This window comes from Phyllobates terribilis, unplaced genomic scaffold (assembly GCF_046119375.1).
Source record: "Phyllobates terribilis strain yellow unplaced genomic scaffold, ASM4611937v1 Scaffold_3__8_contigs__length_932513732, whole genome shotgun sequence".
In the NCBI taxonomy this organism is placed as follows: domain Eukaryota; kingdom Metazoa; phylum Chordata; class Amphibia; order Anura; family Dendrobatidae; genus Phyllobates; species Phyllobates terribilis.
In genome coordinates, this window is record NW_027362763.1 from 187,726,418 (window position 1) to 187,743,504 (window position 17,087).

General features: G+C 46.1%; 2 protein-coding genes across 3 annotated transcripts in view; both read left to right on the forward strand.

Moving 5' to 3' along the window:
- PIGX (phosphatidylinositol glycan anchor biosynthesis class X) overlaps window positions 1-11,425 on the forward strand; it is a 31,623-nt gene extending 20,198 nt beyond the window's left edge. Inside the window, 6 exon segments of the mRNA XM_073673489.1 lie at window positions 6,639-6,780; window positions 7,499-7,709; window positions 8,482-8,582; window positions 10,935-11,093; window positions 11,095-11,118; window positions 11,120-11,425. Of these exon segments, the coding sequence (XP_073529590.1) occupies window positions 6,639-6,780; window positions 7,499-7,709; window positions 8,482-8,582; window positions 10,935-11,093; window positions 11,095-11,118; window positions 11,120-11,320 (838 nt within the window). The 3' untranslated portion in view covers window positions 11,321-11,425.
- A 1,078-nt stretch (window positions 11,426-12,503) lies between these two features.
- PAK2 (p21 (RAC1) activated kinase 2) overlaps window positions 12,504-17,087 on the forward strand; it is an 82,019-nt gene continuing 77,435 nt past the window's right edge. Inside the window, exon 1 of one of the 2 annotated variants that reach the window (XM_073674362.1) lies at window positions 12,504-12,910. In XM_073674362.1, coding sequence (XP_073530463.1) covers window positions 12,600-12,910 — 311 coding nt within the window. In that variant the 5' untranslated portion in view covers window positions 12,504-12,599. The remainder of the gene's footprint in view (window positions 12,911-17,087) is intronic. The other variant, XM_073674363.1, reaches the window with a different exon arrangement.

The window sequence follows — 17,087 nt, forward strand, 5'->3', positions numbered from 1 at the left end:
GTGTGTATTATTCGTGGACTGTGACACCACTGTGCGTAATATTCCTGTACTGTGACACCATTGTGTCTATTATTCCTGTACTGTGACATAACTATGGTTTATTCCTGTACTCCAGGGGTGGAAAATCTCTTTTTTTTTGCCAAGGGCTATTATTTGGATATTTATACCATCCTTCGGGGGCCGTACAAATTGTGCTGCGCTAACTCCACCCACAAAATACATCCTGACGCTAGCACTGGTGTCAGGACGTAATCTTTCATTGCACGCGCCTCAGCGTTCAGTAGTGAGCAGCACGTGTCTGTGCTCACAGGGCAAGAAGAAATTAATGGGCCGACGGCCGCCAAATACAACTGCTGGCTCAAGCACTGCAGTACCTGGGAATCTACCCAGGGGCTGGATAAAAGGTCACCGAGGGCCGTAAATGGGCCGCTGGCCTGAGGTTCCCCACCTCTGCTGTACTGTGACATCGCTGTGTGGGTTATCACTATACTGTGACATCGCTGTGTGGGTTATCACTATACTGTGACATCGCTGTGTGGGTTATCACTATACTGTGACATCGCTGTGTGGGTTATCACTATACTGTGACATCACTGTGTATTATCACTGTACTGTGACATCACTGTGTTTATTATCCCTGTACTGTGACATCACTGTGTATTATCACTGTACTGTGACATCACTGTGTTTATTATCCCTGTACTGTGACATCACTGTGTTTATTATCTCTGTACTGTGACGTCATTGTGTTTATTATCCCTGTATTGTGACGTCACTCTGTTTATTATCCCTGTACTGTGACATCTCTGTGTTTATTATCCCTCTACTGTGACGTCACTGTGTTTATTATCCCTGTACTGTAACATCACTGGGTTCAGTACCCCTGTATTATGACATCACTGTGTGTATTATTTCTGTACTGTGACATCACTGTGTGTATTAACCCTGTACTGTGACATCACTGTGTATTATTCGTGTACTGTGACATCACTGTGTATTATCCCTGTACTGTGACATCACTGTGTGTATTAGCCCTGTACTGTGACATCACTGTGTTTATTATCCCTGTACTGTGACGTCACTGTGTTTATTATCTCTGTACTGTGACGTCACTGTGTTTATTATCCCTGTACTCTGACATCACTGTGTATTATCCTTGTACTGTGACATCACTGTGTGTATTAGCCCTGTACTGTGACGTCACTGTGTTTATTATCCCTGTAATGTGACGTCACTGTGTTTATTATCTCTGTACTGTGACGTCACTGTGTTTATTATCTCTGTACTGTGACGTCACTGTGTTTATTATCCCTGTACTGTGACGTCACTGTGTGTATTATCCCTGTATTGTGACATCACTGTGTGTATTATCCCTGTACTGTGACGTCACTGTGTATTATCCCTGTACTGTGACGTCACTGTGTATTATCCCTGTACTGTGATGTCACTGTGTATTATCCCTATCCTATGCAAATTGCTTCTTCAGAGAGGAAGAGGACTAGAACTTTAGCACCTCGTATTGGAAGTAGCGATCCTAAAAGTCAATAGTGACCCTTTAACGAGCCTTGTCACATGAATTAGAATAAAAGCCAAACCAGAATCTCAGTTTGCAGATACAGTGTTTCAGGGTGCCACCCCTTCATCAGTGCAAAGTGTGAGATCTGGTTTGGCTAGGCGAGAGGCGTCTGACTGGGATCCAGGGGGTAACATTTCTCCTTATGGAGATGCCTAGTCTAGTCTGGCATGACAATTTGAGGAGATTTTTAAGCCTTGCATGCTTCTCTGGGAAATGAAATATGCAAATTGCCTCTTCAGAGAGGAAGAGGACTAGAACTCTAGCGCCACTTATTGGAAGTAGCAAAGCTTAAAAGTCTCACATTGGCACGCCAGGCTTATCATGTCACTCTTCACCAGGAGAAACATTACCCCTTATCCCTTTACTGTGACATCAATGTGTATTATCCCTGTACTGTAACATCACTGTGTATTATTGGTGTACTGGGACATCACTGTGTGTATTATTTCTGTACTGTGACATCACTATGTATTATTTCTGTACTGTGACATCACTGTGTGTATTAACCCTGTACTGTGACATCACTGTGTATTATTCGTGTACTGTGACATCACTGTGTTTATTATCCCTGTACTGTGACGTCACTGTGTTTATTATCCCTGTACTGTGACATCACTGTGTATATTATCTCTGTACTGTGACGTCACTGTGTGTATTATCCCTGTATTGTGACATCACTGTGTGTATTATCCCTGTACTGTGACATCACTGTGTATATTATCCCTGTACTGTGACGTCACTGTGTTTATTATCCCTCTACTGTGACGTCACTGTGTGTATTATCCCTGTACTGTGACGTCACTGTGTGTATTATCCCTGTATTGTGACATCACTGTGTGTATTATCCCTGTACTGTGACATCACTGTGTATTATCCCTGTACTGTGATGTCACTGTGTATTATCCCTATCCTATGCAAATTGCTTCTTCAGAGAGGAAGAAGACTAGAACTTTAGCACCTCGTATTGGAAGTAGCGATCCTAAAAGTCAATAGTGACCCTTTAACGAGCCTTGTCACATGACTTAGAATAAAAGCCAAACCAGAATCTCAGTTTGCAGATACAGTGTTTCAGGGTGCCACCCCCTCATCAGTGCAAAGTGTGAGATCTGGTTTGGCTAGGCGAGAGGCGTCTGACTGGGATCCAGGGGGTAACGTTTCTCCTTATGGAGATGTCTAGTCTAGTCTGGCATGACAATGTGAGGAGACTTTTAAGTCTTGCATGCTTCTCTGGGAAATGAAATATGCAAATTGCCTCTTCAGAGAGGAAAAGGACTAGAACTCTAGGTCCACTTATTGGAAGTAGCAAAGCTTAAAAGTCTCACATTGGCATGCCAGGCTTATCATGTCACTCTTCACCAGGAGAAACATTACCCCTTATCCCTGTACTGTAACATCACTGGGTTCAGTACCCCTGTATTGTACATCACTGTGTGTATTATTTATGTACTGTGACATCACTCTGTGTATTATCCCTGTACTGTGACATCAATGTGTATTATCCCTGTACTGTAACATCACTGGGTTCAGTACCCCTGTATTATGACATCACTGTGTGTATTATTTCTGTACTGTGACATCACTGTGTGTATTATCCCTGTACTGTGACATCACTGTGTATTATTCGTGTACTGGGACATCACTGTGTGTATTATTTCTGTACTGTGACATCACTATGTATTATTTCTGTACTGTGACATCACTGTGTGTATTAACCCTGTACTGTGACATCACTGTGTATTATTCGTGTACTGTGACATCACTGTGTATTATCCCTGTACTGTGACATCACTGTGTGTATTAGCCCTGTACTGTGACATCACTGTGTTTATCTCTGTACTGTGACATCACTGTGTTTATTATCCCTGTACTGTGACATCACTGTGTTTATTATCCCTGTATGTGACGTCACTGTGTATATTATCTCTGTACTGTGACGTCACTGTGTTTATTATCCCTGCACTGTGACATCACTGTGTTTATTATCCCTGTACTGTGACATCACTGTGTATATTATCTCTGTACTGTGACGTCACTGTGTATTAACCCTGTACTGTGACGTCAATGTGTTTATTATCTCTGTACTGTGACATCACTGTGTATGTTATCTCTGTACTGTGACATCACTGTGTATTAACCCTGTACTGTGACGTCAATGTGTTTATTATCTCTGTACTGTGACGTCACTGTGTTTATTATCCCTGCACTGTGACATCACTGTATTTATTATCCCTGTACTGTGACATCACTGTGTATATTATCTCTGTACTGTGACGTCACTGTGTATTAACCCTGTACTGTGACGTCAATGTGTTTATTATCTCTGTACTGTGACATCACTGTGTATGTTATCTCTGTACTGTGACATCACTGTGTATTAACCCTGTACTGTGACGTCAATGTGTTTATTATCTCTGTACTGTGACGTCACTGTGTTTATTATCCCTGTACTCTGACATCACTGTGTTTATTATCCCTGTACTGTGACATCACTGTGTGTATTATCCCTGTACTGTGACGTCACTGTGTTTATTATCCCTGTACTGTGACATCACTGTGTGTATTATCCCTGTACTGTGACGTCACTGTTTTTATTATCCCTGTACTGTGACATCACTGTGTGTATTATCCCTGTACTGTGACGTCACTGTGTGTATTATCCCTGTACTGTGACATCACTGTGTTTATTATCCCTGTACTGTGACGTCACTGTGTTTATTATCCCTGTACTGTGACATCACTGTGTTTATTATCCCTGTACTGTGACGTCACTGTGTTTATTATCCCTGTACTGTGACGTCACTGTGTGTATTATCCCTGTACTGTGACGTCACTGTGTTAATTATCCCTGTACTGTGACATCACTGTGTGTATTATCCCTGTACTGTGACATCACTGTGTGTATTATCCCTGTACTGTGACATCACTGTGTGTATTATTCGTGTACTGTGACACCACTGTGCGTAATATTCCTGTACTGTGACACCATTGTGTCTATTATCCCTGTACTGTGACATCACTGTGTGTATTATCCCTGTACTGTGACATCACTGTGTGTATTATTCGTGTACTGTGACACCACTGTGCGTAATATTCCTGTACTGTGACACCATTGTGTCTATTATTCCTGTACTGTGACATCGCTGTGTGGGTTATCACTATACTGTAACATCGCTTTGTGGGTTATCACTCTTCTGTGACATCGCTGTGTGGGTTATCACTATAATGTGACATCGCTGTGTGGGTTATCACTCTGCTGTGACATCGCTGTGTGGGTTATCACTATACCGTGACATCGCTGTGTATTATCACTATACTGTGACATCGCTGTGTGGGTTATCACTCTGCTGTGACATCGCTGTGTGGGTTATCACTCTGCTGTGACATCGCTGTGTGGGTTATCACTATGCTGTGACATCGCTGTGTGGGTTATCACTCTTCTGTGACATCGCTGTGTGGGTTATCACTCTTCTGTGACATCGCTGTGTGGGTTATCACTATACTGTGACATCGCTGTGTGGGTTATCACTATACTGTGACATCGCTGTGTGGGTTATCACTCTGCTGTGACATCGCTGTGTGGGTTATTACTATACTGTGACATCGCTGTGTGGGTTATCACTCTTCTGTGACATCGCTGTGTGGGTTATCACTATACTGTGACATCGCTGTGTGGGTTATCACTATACTGTGACATCGCTGTGTGGGTTATTACTATACTGTGACATCGCTGTGTGGGTTATCACTCTTCTGTGACATTGCTGTGTGGGTTATCACTCTTCTGTGACATTGCTGTGTGGGTTATCACTATACTGTGACATCGCTGTGTGGGTTATTACTATACTGTGACATCACTGTGTGGGTTATCACTATACTGTGACATCGCTGTGTGGGTTATCACTATACTGTGACATCGCTGTGTGGGTTATCACTCTGCTGTGACATTGCTGTGTGGGTTACCACTATACTGTGACATCGCTGTGTGGGTTATCACTCTTCTGTGACATCGCTGTGTGGGTTATCACTCTTCTGTGACATCGCTGTGTGGGTTATCACTATACTGTGACATCGCTGTGTGGGTTATCACTATACTGTGACATCGCTGTGTGGGTTATTACTATACTGTGACATCGCTGTGTGGGTTATCACTCTTCTGTGACATCGCTGTGTGGGTTATCACTATACTGTGACATCGCTGTGTGGGTTATCACTCTGCTGTGACATCGCTGTGTGGGTTATCACTCTGCTGTGACATCGCTGTGTGGGTTTTCACTCTGCTGTGACATCGCTGTGTGGGTTATCACTCTGCTGTGACATCGCTGTGTGGGTTATCACTCTGCTGTGACATCGCTGTGTGGGTTATCACTCTGCTGTGACATCGCTGTGTGGGTTATCACTCTGCTGTGACATCGCTGTGTGGGTTATCACTCTGCTGTGACATCGCTGTGTGGGTTATCACTCTGCTGTGACATTGCTGTGTGGGTTATCACTCTGCTGTGACATCGCTGTGTGGGTTATCACTCTGCTGTGACATCGCTGTGTGGGTTATCACTCTGCTGTGACATTGCTGTGTGGGTTATCACTCTGCTGTGACATTGCTGTGTGGGTTATCACTCTGCTGTGACATTGCTGTGTGGGTTATCACTCTGCTGTGACATTGCTGTGTGGGTTATCACTCTGCTGTGACATTGCTGTGTGGGTTATCACTCTGCTGTGACATCGCTGTGTGGGTTATCACTCTGCTGTGACATCGCTGTGTGGGTTATCACTCTGCTGTGACATCGCTGTGTGTAATATCTGTGTGGTGGGATAACAGTATTTGCATTTTGACGTTCTGTGATATAACTGTAATAATTCTTCCAGTGACATGACTGGGCGTATGTTATCAGGTGCGGGGGTCGCGCTCATATCTAGGAATTGGTGCCTGATGTGGCCCCATGTCTCCTCTGCATTAGTATTAGATATTCGCACCATACTTTGCATATGAAGTTGTGGGCTCCTGTTATAGATGTTTATATCTGTGTAAAATCCCTGTGACACAGGCGCTTTGTTTTGGTGCTTTTAGGGATCTGGTGACCAGAGTGCAGGTTCCCAGCTCTGCAGAGCAGATGAGCGGCTGCAGCATATTGCTCCGAGAGACGCTCCCATCGGGGCTGTTCCTGGACCCCTATCAGCTTTCCTCCCTGAGGCAGCACAATCTGACAGAGGTGAGGTCCTGTAAGATCCCATCACAGCCGCCTTCTCACTGATTTAAAAGGGGGATTTCAAGGGATAAAAACCAGCAATCCCAAACCACTCAGCAGGTCGGTCCCTTCTGCTCCGGAGCTGCGGCTCTTGTGGTGCCCTGCTGGCCACCACTGGTAATGCAGACAGTTCAGCTTGTGACTGAGGCCAATGATTGGATGTTATCCATTCGGGTATATAGGCAAATATACTTTATTCCTGCTCTTCCCCTGAATACTCAGTTGTTTTTTTTTCTTCTAAATCCAACACACTGCTCTAGAAATCTGGGACTTTTTAATTCTTGCTACTTTTTTAGGGTCTTTATCAAGGGGGCGTGGCTTACAGGGTAACAATACGGACACCCCCGGAGAATCTTGTAAGCCACACCCCCTTGGGAAAGACCATAAAAATCACTTAAGAAAAAGGTCCATACCTCTGGTACCGTATGGCGGATTTATAAAAAAACTAACAGGAGCAACAAGGATAAAATATGAGCAGAACCGGTCACTTTTCTCCTGGTGACGGGTTCCCTTTAATTAACATCTGGAACCGACATCCCGCATTTCTGGATCATATAAGTTGGTCGTGGTCAATATCATGGCAATATGTCGCGCATGTCTTTCCGAAAAAACCACTCTTAGTGCCACAAATGCCGATTTAAATAGTTCAGGACTTTAAATATTGTGAATTCTTCTGACTAAGGTCGTTTTGATGAGTTTGGTGGATTTGGAAGCTCCGGAGTATCTGTCCGCAGAATCGCATGCGCTGGTGTATATAGGACCAGACCAGTCGTGTGCCGGTTGTTTCATCTCGTCGGTGCCGGTCCATGCCAGATACCACCGCCCATCGGCGCATGTCAGCCACGTCTCCATTGTTCTACAAAGACCTCAAATGCTCGTCCACTGCAGCAAAGGTAAAGTCTTTATTTCTCTGTGAATTCGTCTTTTGATGTGGTCTTTTGGTCATAAATCAGCTAGCAAAAGACAGAACTACCCCATGAGAAGGAGCTCACTGATGCATTCTCAGTTAACTCTTTCTTCAGCAACAGACCGTGCAACAAGGAGACTGCAGAAGGCAAAAATGTTAATAAAACCCACCTTAAAAATTGATTTTATAGCCAAACATACATGCATGTAAGTAATTAAAACTGGCCCAAATAGTGTATAACCCTTTTTAATCTTTAGATTGTAATCTGAGTTTGAACAGGATCAGAGTGGTAAGAATTGCTGGGGGGTTTTCATAAAAAAGTACCTTTTTTTTAACAAGCAGGTGTGCTTTTTTTTCTTTATATAAAACTTATACTCCAGCTCATTTCTTTTGGTTTTGCTTTAGCTTCTTGCACTCCGGGCACACAAGACTGTGGCCTCCCTTTCTTTGAGCTAGACATTACCTTTTTGTAGCTTCCCATTGCTGAGTGTCCATAGTTGGGCCCCGGTCCTGCTCGGCCTTACTCACATTGACGTCACTTTGACACATACAGTAGTAAGGTTTTAATACTAGAGGTTAGGACCATCCCGATTGGGGTACACCTTATCGCTGGTGGGATGGCTTTAGTGCAGTACTTCAGTCCATCCATATTTGCCTCCAGTACACACCTGGTAGCAGCTCGGGCTCCACGCTGACCACTCCTGACCTCTTTATGTTCTCGCTTTTACACATGATGCTGCTTTTTATCCCTTTCGTAGACTTTCTCTTAAGCGGCTGCTTGGATTATCCTTTGGTTGAAGCTCCTTGTGAACCTTCTGGTGAAATGCCATGCCAGTGGATGAACCTGCCGTACACCGAGGTTGGTGCCAGGCCTTGTGTGCCCCATAGGTCGTCTGTTCTTGAATAGTCTGTCCAGAAATAACCTTTTATTCTCTCTGATCAATTATCTCTATTCCTCACTGTGTAGTCAGCCAGTGAGCTGTCAGTCAATCAGGTCAAGGTGGGGCTAGGCCGGGAATAGAACGTGGGAGGCATAGGCTTGGGAAGGGCTCTGATCACACCCAGAGCACTTAAGCCTCAGTTCTATTTTAAAAGGAATCTCCTTTTAGCAGTTTTTTGCTGTGTAATCTGACAGCAGCATGATAAGGGGGCTGAGAGCCTGATTCTAGCTATGTGTCACTTACTGGGCTGCTTAGTATAGTTTAAATGAAATCAGTGTTTTATCAGTAGGGGATTCACTAGAGGACTAGTAAACCTGCTACCAGGTATAACCACACCTCTACCACTGATTGGCAGCTTTCAGCTTTCTATGCAGCGTACACAGAAAGTGGCCAATCAGTGGTGTGGGCGGGATTACACAGGGCTCAGCATTCAGAGAACTGCTAGATTTGCAGCAGAGAAAACAGTGAATTTATCAAAATGATATCAAGCAGTCCAGTAAGTGATACATCGCTGGAATAAGAGTCTCTGCCCCTACATTATGCTGCTCTCACATTACATAGCAAAAACCTGCTTACAGATTCCCTTTTAATTAAAACAGTGATTTCTCAGGCAGGAAATAACAGATTGCATCAGTAAAGGGGTGGATGATAATATGTTTCAGACCATATAAACAGGTTGGGGATGGTAGACTGTTTTGACCGATTCCCTTTAAGCCAAGTCATAGATGGCTACTTCCTGGCACAGAAAAATAGTAAATTACCAATTTATCCACTGGTAAATAATTAAAAATGTATTGGATGGAAATCTGGGTTGTTCTGCTTATTTTTCAAGAAACAGCGCCATATTTATCCTTAGTCTGTTATTACAACTCCATCCCATTCACCTGAATACCAAACATATAGTATACGTAAAGTCCTTGTAGTCAGAAAAGTAAGCAGGCCACTTTTTCTAATCCTAAACAACACCTTAAGACAGATCTATTACTCGATTTTATAATACAAGCTACATACATTATTGAGCTGATCTCTTAGGCTATGTGCACACGGTGCGTTTTTGATGCTGCAATTTCGCGTGGAATTGGCCTCAAAAAATGCATTGCAAACCTTATCACATGATTTCCTATGACATTTTGGAAGATCTGTGCACATGATCAGGATTTTTCCTGACTGAATTTCATGTGCGGAAAAAGATGCAGCATGTCCATTCTTTGTGCGGATTTGCCTGTGTTTTCCCTATACAATGCATTGGAAAAAATGTATGGCAAAAACGCATGAAAATGCATCAAAAATGCTGCAGATTTTCCTCAGTGGTTTTGCTGTCAAGAGGTGCAGAAACGCTTCAGAAATTTCTGCAAGCAATTCCTTATCGTGTGCGTATATCCTTAGACCTGATGAGGCTGGCATGTTGACTTTGAAATTTTATGTTAGAACGGCTGCATAATCCTAATACTAAGATGAGCTTTTTCTGAGTCCAACTATAGAATAAAATAATTCACGAATCCAAATGTATTCAGTCTCCGCACACCCAGCCTGACTGACAACTGCAGCTTGTACTAAGTAGTGTGAGATCTCCGCAGCGGCAAGGGAGGAAGGACCCTGAGGAGCTGTCAATCAGGCTATGTGGGCGGCGATTGAGTTAAAGTTTCATAACAAATTATACAGCCATTCTGGCATGGATTTTCAAAATAAATACAGCAGCCTCTTCAGGATTTCCTGGGAATAGAAAAAAAAAACTAAAGGAAATGTGACTATAAATACTTTTAATTAGTAAATGGCACTCTTTTTGTCTAGTGGGGTAATTAATAAAGAATTAAAATCAACAGAAACTGGTTGTAGCTCCACTTCTGTGACCTGTAAATGGCCTGTACCATGTACTGTTTCCAGGTCACAGCAGCTGTAGTCTCTGGCCGCTGGATGGGAGCCCTGAGGACCACCTCTTACATGATGCATCCATGGCTCCCCTTGTGATTAGCCAACCTGGCGCCATATCACATGTGCATCACACCGCAATGATGATGTTGCACCAGGCCGGCTAATCGAAAGGAGAGCCGTGGATGCTGGGAGGTAGGAGGCAGATGTTGGGGCTCCCGTCCAGCACCCACAGATCACTCACCCAGCCGTTGGGACTCGGTCCTGCAAATGGATTTGCACCAACTCTGCTGGTGACGGATATAATTGCAATTGTTGCGTTACAGTAGACACATCCACGCTTGTATTAGTCTGATGGAGGTTGTATTTCTGCGACTGATGATACTGTTCTGCTTACACAGGTTACAGAGAATGCCGCGCTGCAGGTGCCAGTGGGCAGAATACAACATGGAGCAGCCGTCTGCATCATTACTGTCGTCGTCACACTGTTCTGCACCGGATTGATACTCACATCAGTGTACAATCACAGAAAGGTTTACAGGTCGCACAAAGACCCCCACAGACGTTAGATCTTGTCCAAATGATCCCCCCAACTTTCCCATACGCAGGAACACTTGGACCGGCTGAACGTCCATGTCTTCAAATGAGAGAAAGTCTCCGACAGACAACTCCGGCAGACAGCTCCTGTCCTGAGGAATACGAGTCAGGCATTAAAATTCAGGCTGCCGACGCTTATCTCCCCCAACATCATGTGATGGGGGCAGCCGGAGGTCCCTATACGCATTAGTGCCGGCCGATATGACCGGAGTCTCCAAAATGTGATGACACCTGGATGACAATGCTTGTCGTATCCTGGAAAGATACAAAGTGCTTGGTGGGATTTCTCCAGAAATACGAGGAATAGAAGAGAAACGAGTGATGGAGGACGATGTTATTGCGGGTTTCTTTCACATATGGAAATGGGGTTTATAATTGTAAATCCTTGTGGATTTATTGTAAAATAATGAATCAAAGTACAATTTAATGATAAAAAAGTATTGGGTTTTGTAATAAACTTTATATAGTAAATATGATGGTGTTATGGTGAAGGCGACAAATACAGATGTCACTGAATGAGGAGGAGATGGGACGACGTTACGAGTCTCGTGCACTTGTGATGTCTATGTACCATAAGGGCTCATGCACACGGCTAGGATTTTCTCGTACTAGATCGGTCAGAGTTTGATCAGAGTCGTCAGTTTCTCCGCCATCTCCCATCTATCAGTCAGTGATGGCCTCCCAGCGCTGTACCATTTTTTTTCCACAGACTTTCATTGCCAGATCGGATCAACATCGGACGTGTCTGCTCGATTATGAACGGATCACTTGGTCCGAGAAAAAAAATCACAGACACGTGAAAAACTGATGTCTGAATAAGCTCCGAGGGCTCTTTCAGTTGTCTGATTTTTTTCCACTTACTAGAAAAACTGACTAAATAGGTGTTTTTTTTTTCAGTTACTGAAGCACCCTGGGCCAATTGATAAAAGCAGGGGACGATCCCTTTAAGGCCTCGCTCACACTGGCGTATAAAATCGGATTACACTCGGACAATGTCAGTCAATGAGGACGTGCAGATCTGGTATTTTTCTCAGCTGTATTCGCCATGCTGCGATTTCACTCCGAAATTGGACAGTGCGAGAAAAAAATCGCAGCCTATAAACCAGAATTGTGACAGAAAACAAGGCGCAAATTTTGGCTCAAGCGTCAATTGTGCAAGAACTAGTGACTTTTTCCCCCAGTTTGTAAAAATTTAGTGCATCTGATTTTGACTTGGAGAAACATATACATCACGGCTTACCAAGGGGGAGCCGCCCCTTTAAGAGAAAATTATAAAAATGACGAGACATCGCGGAATATCCCAGTCACAACAGAACCCTATGGAGAAAACATTGTATGTAACCGTGGTAACATGGAGCTGAATGTACACCCTCAATGTCATTGGATTATATAGATTGAGTCCCAATGGTGACAGCGATGATGATGGCGCTATGGAAAAGAAATAGTATGGCCACCACCATGCCCGGCACATGAGGAGACTGTACTGCTCCCAGAAGACGCACTGCACACGGCGAGCAGCAGAGGGCGCTCTGCACTGGGCGAGCTGCGGGAGCCGCACTGTGCAGGATGTGCAGCAGGGGGCGCGCTCAGCGAGGAGGAAGAAGGCGCCGCCGTGCAGAGTGTCCCGGCCTGAGGGGAAGAGGAGGAGGTGTGGCAACCCGGAAGCGGAAAGGGTGAGGAGAAGGAGGGCCTGTGCACCGAGAGAAGGGTCTGAGCAGAACGCAGAAGGGAGCCGGCACCGGCGGGGAGTTCAGGCCGCAGCACTGCATTGTAACCCCCGGTAATTATTCATCCTCGCTCAGTACTACACAGTTCTCGCTGCCGCCTGCAGGGGGCGGAGTGCGCGCCGGTGTGTGGATGTGTCCGGGGGTCCTCTCTGTATACGGGGTCAGGGGCTTTTGATAGCCGGATGTGAGGTCTGCTGGTAACTGGGGCAGGTGTGTACACGGCTGTGCGGCTTTTTACTGCTAACACTCTTGTGACCCTTAATCTTTTCATAAGTCAGCGCCCCAGTGCCTGTTACTACATCGCTTTATATCAGGAAAGCTGCACCACCGCGGAGGAGGTTCTGTGCGCGCCCCCCGCACCACCGCGGAGGAGGTTCTGTGCGCGCCCCCCGCACCACCGCGGAGGAGGTTCTGTGCGCGCCCCCCGCACCACCGCGGAGGAGGTTCTGTGCGCGCCCCCCGCACCACCGCGGAGGAGGTTCTGTGCGCGCCCCCCGCACCACCGCGGAGGAGGTTCTGTGCGCGCCCCCCGCACCACCGCGGAGGAGGTTCTGTGCGCGCCCCCCGCACCACCGCGGAGGAGGTTCTGTGCGCGCCCCCCGCACCACCGCGGAGGAGGTTCTGTGCGCGCCCCCCGCACCACCGCGGAGGAGGTTCTGTGCGCGCCCCCCGCACCACCGCGGAGGAGGTTCTGTGCGCGCCCCCCGCACCACCGCGGAGGAGGTTCTGTGCGCGCCCCCCGCACCACCGCGGAGGAGGTTCTGTGCGCGCCCCCCGCACCACCGCGGAGGAGGTTCTGTGCGCGCCCCCCGCACCACCGCGGAGGAGGTTCTGTGCGCGCCCCCCGCACCACCGCGGAGGAGGTTCTGTGCGCGCCCCCCGCACCACCGCGGAGGAGGTTCTGTGCGCGCCCCCCGCACCACCGCGGAGGAGGTTCTGTGCGCGCCCCCCGCACCACCGCGGAGGAGGTTCTGTGCGCGCCCCCCGCACCACCGCGGAGGAGGTTCTGTGCGCGCCCCCCGCACCACCGCGGAGGAGGTTCTGTGCGCGCCCCCCGCACCACCGGTTCTGTGCGCGCCCCCCGCACCACCGGTTCTGTGCGCGCCCCCCGCACCACCGGTTCTGTGCGCGCCCCCCGCACCACCGGTTCTGTGCGCGCCCCCCGCACCACCGGTTCTGTGCGCGCCCCCCGCACCACCGGTTCTGTGCGCGCCCCCCGCACCACCGGTTCTGTGCGCGCCCCCCGCACCACCGGTTCTGTGCGCGCCCCCGGCACCGGAGGTTCTGTGCGCGGTTTGGGCAATGTGTGTCACATGACAGGCTTTTTTAATCCCATCCTCGTGCTACAGGTTTTGTTTTTGGGCAGAAATTGGCTTTTGTTGCTTTTTTTCTTTTTTAATGCGTATCAATTTATGTTGCAGAAATGCACTTTTTTTGGTGCAGATTTTACACATTCATTTTCCCATATTGGGACCTTGTATACACAGATTAAACCACTGAGCTAGCAATGTTCTGGTTAGTGATGAGCGAGTATGTTCTGTTAACCCTTTCGGCGAGTATGCTCGGGCCGAGCTCCGAGTATTTACAGCTGCTCGGTGATATGGTTAAATCGCTCCCGTGTGCATGATTTGCAACTGTTTGACAGCTTTATTACATGAGAGGAATGTCTATTTCTTACACATTCTTCACCTGTATTAAAACTGTCAAAACAGTTGCAAATCATGTACACGGGAGCGATTTAACCATATCACCGAGCAGCTGTAAATACTCGGAGCTCGGCCCGAGCATACTCGGAACAGAACATACTCGCTCAACACTAGTTCTGGTGCATCTGCTCAACAGAAAACCATAAAGCTAATGCATAAGTACCTGTGTAATGCACATGTAGTGTTGGTGCATTGATATACTCTACAACCCGTCTTCCCCGGTTTCCATCTCCGGTCCTCTTCTTTTAGGTCACATGATGTAGTGTTCCTCACTGCCATGAATAAGAACCTTGTCAAACACACAGCCCGAGGTTATTCCCATCGGGGTGTCCTGTTTTTAAATATTGTGTTTTATTATATTCTTTTTGAATGAATGCGCTAATAAATGTTAATGCTTTTATCCCTACACTGCAGACCATGTGCTTTATTTTGTTCCTTCTTGCCTGGTATCATGTTTATCCTTTTCAGCTGGGATTTTTGGCCGTCCTCTCCCCAGAGACTTGGCATAGTTTTTTGTGAGAGGTGAGCTGAACATATTTTTGTTTTCCAAGTGTTCCTCTACTCCAGTCCTTAGGGCCACCAACAGATCATGTTTTTGGGAATTCCTTAGTATTGCACAGGCGATAATTCCCTCATCTATACAATACTAAGAATTCACGATCTGTTGGGGAACACTGTTGTAACGGCTGTTCAGGCTCCGTGGATCACACTGGGGTCTATGTGTCACCTGGAAGTCTATGGAGTGTCAGGACGAGACTCCATAAACTTACATTGTAAAAGCAACTTTGTGATTGTAATGTTTAGACCCCCAGACTCCAGCAGTGCAATGGTCGCTCTTCACGTTTGTTTTCTTTTAAACTCCTTTATTGGAAACTTAAAGGTGGGAACATGTTAAACCAGGTGTCCCTCCCCTATATCTCCATGTGCCCTTTCTACTTCCAGCAGCTGCTGAGCACACGGTCTCCCGGGTTCATTCTTTCGGAGTGGCGATGTGTGCAGGGTGTAAAATCAACACCAGCTCCCACGTTATATGAGGACTCAGCAGGCTGTTGCTTGGCAGGCTGCATTTTACTGACAAATCGGATAAGACATCCAGTCGGCAATGCAAAATTAGCACTTTTTTCGTAAAACTTAATTAAACTGAGATTACACAATTAACTGGGCCTGTAATGATGCCTTTTTATTAAACCTGTCGTAAGTGATCAGTGACGCTCAGGGAGCTGTATCCTTCACATCTCAAAAACATTTATTTGAAGGTTTCTGAAATTCATTTTCTTGGTCACCTCATGAAGACAACCCAGTTTATTTGCTGTGATACACCTTGTTCATCCTTCTTTTAGCCTGAGTAGTAAGGGCATGTGCACACAACGCTTTTTTAAGACAACTGATCAGTCGGGGAGAAAGCAAACATTTGCCGCCAGTCGCTGCTCAGAGTTTTGAGATTTTTTTTTTTTACACAAAGCAAAAGAATTTCCAATGATCTTGTTGTCACTTGTAAGAAATAGTTAGATCTGTTTAGAGAAGGGATCTGGGGGCCGGGAATGATCCCTGCAGGCCTGTCTGTCATCGGCTGTGATGGCTAACAGCCCCTCCACACATCTTCTATTGTTATTACTACTTCAGGTTTCTTCTGATTTTTCTTGTGTTCAGATTTCCAGACTTCTCAGTAATTTCTGTCTTGTGTAATTTAAAGGTGTTTCCTACCTATAGATTTTTGTCCTTTAATGGCCAGCACTGGGCTAATATAACGGAGTCAGATGTTACTGATCCTCCCCAGGCCAGTCGCTGCTCCAATCTGTGTACTGGCTACAGCGGTGGTGTCATTGCTACAATGCACATCACTGCTGCAGCCAATCACCAAGCTCAGTGGTGAGGCTGCGGTGGAGAACACAAGCCCAGCGGTCGGCTGTAGCCATAATCTTACCACCGCCTATAACTGGCACACTCAGTCGTGCACTAAAGAGGCAGGGAACCTTTTTGTGCTGTAGGATCTCTCATTCTGGAGAGAGGCCGTGTCATAATTATGTTTTTTCTCCTGCTCACAGTACATAGGAGACTGTATAATGATAATTCTAGTAAGGACTAAACCATGGCCAACCTTCTCGCCCCATCATGTCCAGCTGTACCCCAGTATTTCCATCTCTTAAATGCATTAATGATTCGCACAAAACGGTTCCACATGGACTTGTTCTTGTCAAAGCCACAGGACATGCATACTGTACCTGTATTTGTGGTTTCTGATTAGAATCATTACCCCTTCCCATTCTACACACAAAATTACTGCTCCTGTACTAATGTAGGTAGAATAAGCTAATGCAAATATTTCATTTATCACAAAAAGTAAAAAAAAAAATCAGTAACTGCAATTAGCCTTTTATGTTCAGGGCTTGTTCCTTCCTGTACACATGAAGCTCCATCTGTCTGACATTGTCCCTTTAAATCCGCCCAGCAGTGCCCGGGTCTGGATCCAGTTTCTGTGCTCTAATAAGCCACAGCGCTTTGATTGCTGTAGTTTTGGCTTGTT